Consider the following 6038-nt stretch of genomic DNA (forward strand, 5'->3'; position numbering starts at 1 on the left):
TGCGTCTCTTTGTGGTCGTTTTGAGTCTCTTTGTAGTTCTGCGTCTCTTTGTAGTTGTTTTGAAGCTCTTGGTAGTTGCTTTGGTGTCACTAGTGATTTTTTGTGTCTGGTCGTTTTGCCCTGTCTCAGTCATTGTGAGTCTCTTTGCAGCTGTTTTGCATCTCCTGTGTAGGTTGTTTTGTGTCTCTTTGTAGTTTTGTGTTTCTTTGTGGTCATTTTGAGTCTCTTGGTTGGTGTGTTTCTCTTTGAGTGACATTTTGTGAAGGGCAGGGGGGCTCCTGACACTTTAGGCCCCCTTGGCCTCTAGCCCAGTAGACCCGTTCAGTAATCCATCCATGGTGAACCGCTCTACCTTTCTAAATATTTAAAGCCTAACTAGCTTTCAGTATCTGGTTGCAGTCTGGAGAGGAACACAACAATGGTCCAGCTCGTGTCTTCGCTGGGACTGTTCTGCCAGGTCAATGCGTTTGCCTGCCTGCTTCTCTGCTACCTGCTCTTCATTCTGCTGGGAGGTCTGGTGTTCACGGTGGTGGAGAAGCCCGTGGAGGTGGAGCTGAGGGCCGAGGTGGAGGAGCTGCGTCGCTCCTTCCTGCGGGAAAACCCCTGCGTCCGAGAGAGCGGGCTGAGCGAGCTGCTGGGGAACGCTCTCTCCGCTCACCAGAGCGACGTAGCGGTTCTGAAGGCCGACGCCGATGAGAGACGCTATGATTTCGTGTCGTCGCTCTACTTTGTCATCGTCACTCTGACCACCATGGGTATGCCACTCAAGAAACCTGCCGAGATTTAAAATAGGGATGCAACTTTTTATATTGATCACAATTTATCACAGTGATGTAAAGCAGCAAATCCTCACATTGGTCAACCAGGATTGCTGATTTTTTTTGCTTGAATATTTTCAGGCTATGTTTGCAGCAATAACCTTCAAAACATTGTGGTCTATCTGTACCACATCCCTTCTTTATAGGGTACCAATGTATTTGCGACAACTCGTGCTATCTTCCCTGTAGACCTCTTCCCTCTTTTCTTCCTCAGGTTCTGACTCTTACACCCCCAAATCAGACAAAGCCAAGCTCTTCTGTATCTTCTACTGCGCCCTGGGGATCCCCCTCACCCTGTTGCTCCTCACCCTCCTCTCCAACCTCCTCCTCCCCACGGTCACCCACGCTCCCGTCCACCACCTGCACACTTACTGGGGTTTGCCCTACACCCGGGCCACCTTCGTCCACGTCGGCCTCCTCTCCGTGCTCGTCCTCGTCTTCCTTTTCCTCCTCCCGGCCCTCCTGGTCTGTGCAATGGAGCCCGACTGGAGCTTCCTGGATGCTCTTTTCTTCTGCTTTGTCGTCCTGAGCACCGTTGGCCAGGGACGAAACTCTCTGGGGAGAAACTGGGAGCCGTCAGCCAAGGAGACACTCCAACTCCTCACCACATGTAAGTGCACATCTGCACTTACATGTGGTGAGGAGTTGGAGTATCTCCTTGGCTCATTTTTATAAACTATTGCATTATGTTAGTTTTTATCTCTGCCAGGAGTTCATGTGCGTGTCTGCGTGCATGTGTCCGTGAGTGAGTGTGCACCTATGTGTCTATCTACGGCTAATCTCTCATTCTGCTGCAGTAAACTGCATCATATTTTCGGTGGCCAGTTATGGCTGCATGCCTCTTGTGTTTGCGCTGACTCACATTTTCTCAAAACACCTTTTATTGACAGATTTATACTTCCACTGACTGCCTGCTGACTCCTCCTTCTCGCTTAACTGGCCCCTGGCTGGGAGGGGCCGCTAGTGATAACACGGCTAAGTGCATCTCCGACCCCCATCTGCTACTCTGAGACACAGTGGGGGAATAAATAGTAGTTGTTGTTGTTGTTGTTGTTTTGGATGGTGTGTTTGGCTAACAGCTAACTGAACTACCAGTACACACACTGCTGTACCTCACCACCACTCAGCCGCAGCTAAGAGACAACAGAGATTTTTAGCCTCTTTTAGCTTGTTTTGGCCTTCAAACAAATGTGTTTTCCAGCAGCAGCAGGCAGCTGTTTTTAGCTAAAAGGTTCTGATAAAGCCACTGTACTCAACCTGCTGAGCACCAAATATCAGACAGACACAGTTAGAGACCAGCTGGTGAACATAATGAAGCATTTAGCAGCTAAAGAGACAGATATTTTTCCCAGGAGGTGGTGGAGACTAAAAAACAGAGCTAAAAGGAGAGTCAATATTGGACTTAAATGTCTGAGTTTGCCCCAAACTGGCCAAAAAAACTAAACGAAATAAGATTGATGCAGCTTAAAGAAAAGATCAGCACTAAAACCATTAATGTTATTGTGTATGACAGCTCTAGGCTCTAACAAATGAAATGTCACCATTCATGGAATGAATTACATACGAGGCACTTTCAGGCCCATTGGCAGAATTTTAGAAGTAATCCTGGAGTCTAAATTCCCCAATTACTTTTTTTGACAATCATTTTAAAATAATTTTCTTTATTCATTTAATTGTTCACTCATATATTCTGTAATTTTCATTTGACCACTTGATTATGTGAATGCTGTTTATTTTTTTGCACATTCCACGCAATCAGAATTAGCCTTAAAAACGCATATCATTTTGTGCATGGTTGTACAACATAACTCCACCATTGTAATAATACAATATTTTTTAAAAGCACATTTGAAAATATATTTTTTAATATAACTATATGTTGACATATGGTTATATTATGTCAACATAATATAACATGTTGACAGGCTGGACATTCTCCACAGGTTACCTGCTGGTGGGCCTGGTGGTGATCATCACCTTCAAGGATACTGTCCTGCAGGTTCCCCGGGTCTGTGCGGTGATAAGGCTCTTCTCTGGTCCGCATTATGCGGAGCTGGAAGGTGTCCACCTCAGTGAACTGACAGTTGGTGAAGAAAGCTGTGAGGAGCCTCAGTACTCCCAGTCCATCTGCACCATCTCCACTCCACTAGAGCTGACGGGCCCCGCTTTCGCACACAGAGCCAGAACCTCAACTCCCGAAACACCCTGACCTTCACAGCTGGACCCCAGACCGTCTACGGCCCACCAGCTTCTGACTTGCAACGTTGTGTAAGTCAGAAGTGTTTCTTTTTTTTCGTTTTCTCTTCACTGCCTTCTGGATTACTGGATGTCAGATGCATTCATTTTTGGCCACATGGGGGCAGTAGAACAATCTGAAAAAACACAACATTTACACAGTATGTCCTTTTTAACGTTGGTGAACAGACACCACATCTAAATGGCTTGTTGAGTCACATGTTTTCTGATGGTGAAACAAAAAACAGACTTATTTCACAGTTAGTGGGATATGTGAGAAATGTGTGCACAAACACTGAAACAGAATTTGTCATGATACTTCCCTGTTAAATGAGCAGGTAGCAGGTACAACAAGTGACCACAAGATGTCACTAATAACTAATGTCCAGCTGCAGGTCTGTGTGAAGACTAAGAAACAGCATGGGCAGATTTACACACTGAATCCATCATTAATTCTTTATTTTATTTACATTTGTGCCCCTTACCTATGTTGGTATTAATATGTTTGGATGTCAGATAAAAGCTGCTGAATGACACATATAATATTCCAGCACAAACTGAGCCTCACGCTGTTTGTACAACCAGGTTCTTCTCAAACAACTCTCCAACTCTGCCTTTTTAATTTACTCCGTTATTACCTCCACCAAGGAGGTTGTGTTTGTTTTTTATGTGCGTGTGTGTTTGACTTCAGGATTACAGAGAAACAACAGCCCCGATTCTCATGAAATTTGGTGGAAGGGTGTAGCATGGACCAAGGAGGAACCCATTCAATTTTGGAATGGATCCAAATCATGGATTGGATACATTTCACACATACATCAAACATTTCAGGTTTGTTGACTTCAGTGTGACCTCCAAATCCCATCAGATTTCATTGTAGCAACGGATGTATTTATTTCGGTGAGTCCAGTGTTATCATACTTCATGTTGTAATAAAGCAGAGTCCCACACTGATTAAAGAATCGATGCAGCGGATCCAGAGATCTCATCTTTTTTTTTTTAATTTTGTTTTTTTTATTCCAGACATTCTTTTTCTTGTCAAAATGCACGTCAACGGTTCACAGCTGGGTGGGAGATTTGGGCTTGTTCAAGCCCCCAGGAAGAGCACGGGGCTTTTTTAAGCAAACTATACATCGTGGCATTGTGGATGGAATGTGGAATTACAATTTCCGGGTCAGTCACAAGATGCTATTCGGCCTAAAATACTTTCCCCCCGTAGAATTACATTGGGGAATAGATATTTGTAAATCACTTGAACTCTTGAATATACCTTATTTATATCATTAGGTCTTAAAAATTGTAAAATGCACTAATAGCTAAATCCAGAGTTCTTTTTCTTCCTCCTGCAAGTGAGCCTGAGACAGCGTGGCTGGGAGGCGGGGTTAAAGGAAACGCTAGTGAGCATGCTCTTTACGGAAGATCGGCAGAAGATCTGGGTCATTTTATACTCTTGAGTTGAACTTTTTTTTTTGAGCAACTTTCATATTAAGAACAGAACCCCGCCTCCAGCGCTGTATCCAGTTTTATTTGAGATGCATGGGGGTGTTATGCTAGTAGTGGCTAACGTAGCCTGAAGGTTCGAGCGGAGATGAGCAGCTACAGAGGTCTGCTAAACTCACTTCTTTCTAACTCCACACCTCCAGATTTTTTTTACTTTTCAAACTTGTATTCTTCAGACCCAACTGATGCTGACTGTAGGAAATTTAGGTTTAGAAGTGTGTTTTAGGATTTGTAATTAGAAGTGTTTCTAGTAGGATTTATAGCACCTTAGAGGTGGTTAGTAAAATGTTAACAAGTACTTGGGTTATACCAAATATGCTTGTAAAGCTTGTCAAAGACTTTGCCAGAGTTGCAGATTCTTATCGGATGTATGGTATGTTTACAGTATATTTACCATAGAAGTGTTGAGCCATAAAAGACAGTCATTGAATGTATTCAACTGTGAAGAATAGCCAAGGGTCAGACAAAGATTTCTAAACAGGCATTACAGGGACACGCAGAAGGAACATCACACCTGCGCGAGGGTCCTCCAGCTGGCTGATGCGAGAAGGAGGAGCTAGCTGGATTTAGCCAATAGAAACAAAGGCGGACATTTTGTGAATTTTTACAAACTATATAAGGAAATTCTGAGAGGGGATTCGGCCTGTTCATCTCATTTCATCCAGGCAGGTAACCAGCTTCCTGGCTGTGGTGTGTATGGCTGCTTTTCCGCAGATCATATTTCTATATTGATACTGTAAATATTTCCATAGATTCTGTAAATAATGTACTTCACTTTGCAATTGTTTTAGCTTCTGTAGTATTAAATACTTTTGATTATAATTGGAACCGGCTGACTTTTTGGCATGGCTGGACCAAGTGTGGTTTCTCCCATAGTTTCGAGAGGTTCTTGAACCTAACAGACTCAAGTGACATCACTTGAGGACTTTTAAAATACTTCACACAACTCCCTTTGGAGACACTGAGGGCTTTATACAACTTTTGTGTCTCATTAACAGTACTTCCCATGGAAACACACTTGAATATGTAAAATCAGTGGAGTTTCCCTTTTAGCTCCCAAGCTTTAAATATGGACAGAAACACAGCTTCAGAAATCCAGAAGTTCCCCTAAAATCAAAATCGCTGTAGATTGACCTCCCTCACTCTTCTCCACAGATCCTCTGCTTTGTTTTGAAGTGATTTGGATTGAATGCTCCTTTTAATGAACCGTCTGAAGGTGCAGAGTGCTTTCCTTGGAGCCGTAACAGAGGCCCGTTGTGTGTTCCCTTCTCCTACTATGGCTGTGTTTGTACAAGGCACAGAGGACTGTGGGAGGGAGCCACCGTCAATCTGAGCTTGTGCCCAGCACTGCCAGCCCTCGCCCATCCCTACCAACACACACACACACACACACACACAATCGCTTATACCCATGTATGTAGTTATCAATCTTGTAAGTTCACCTCCTTGTCCTGTCAAGTGTATACATTTAGATTATAGGGTTAC

At 43.7% G+C, this 6038-nt stretch overlaps 1 protein-coding gene across 1 annotated transcript; it reads left to right on the forward strand.

Annotated features, from left to right (window-relative positions):
* Nucleotides 1–186: 186 nt before the first annotated feature.
* Nucleotides 187–4070, forward strand: LOC116377685 (potassium channel subfamily K member 1-like). Its single transcript, XM_031839385.1, has 3 exons — nt 187–755; nt 1033–1428; nt 2762–4070. Exons 1-3 carry the CDS (start codon nt 419–421, stop codon nt 3025–3027), a joined length of 999 nt encoding a protein of 332 aa, XP_031695245.1. The 5' UTR covers nt 187–418; the 3' UTR covers nt 3028–4070.
* Nucleotides 4071–6038: the final 1968 nt, after the last annotated feature.

The sequence above is a fragment of the Anarrhichthys ocellatus genome, unplaced genomic scaffold (genome assembly GCF_004355925.1).
Source record: "Anarrhichthys ocellatus isolate YVR2014 unplaced genomic scaffold, GSC_Weel_1.0 scaffold1546, whole genome shotgun sequence".
NCBI classification, from domain to species: Eukaryota; Metazoa; Chordata; class Actinopteri; order Perciformes; family Anarhichadidae; genus Anarrhichthys; species Anarrhichthys ocellatus.

Excerpts from the sequence above, each read along its gene's own strand:
- LOC116377685 (XM_031839385.1), top strand. The coding sequence starts at position 419 with ATGGTCCAGCTCGTGTCTTCGCTGGGACTGTTCTGCCAGGTCAATGCG. Across the intron at positions 756-1,032 it reads CGTCACTCTGACCACCATGG|GTTCTGACTCTTACACCCCC; the intron begins GTATGCCACTCA and ends TTTCTTCCTCAG. Across the intron at positions 1,429-2,761 it reads ACTCCAACTCCTCACCACAT|GTTACCTGCTGGTGGGCCTG; the intron begins GTAAGTGCACAT and ends CATTCTCCACAG.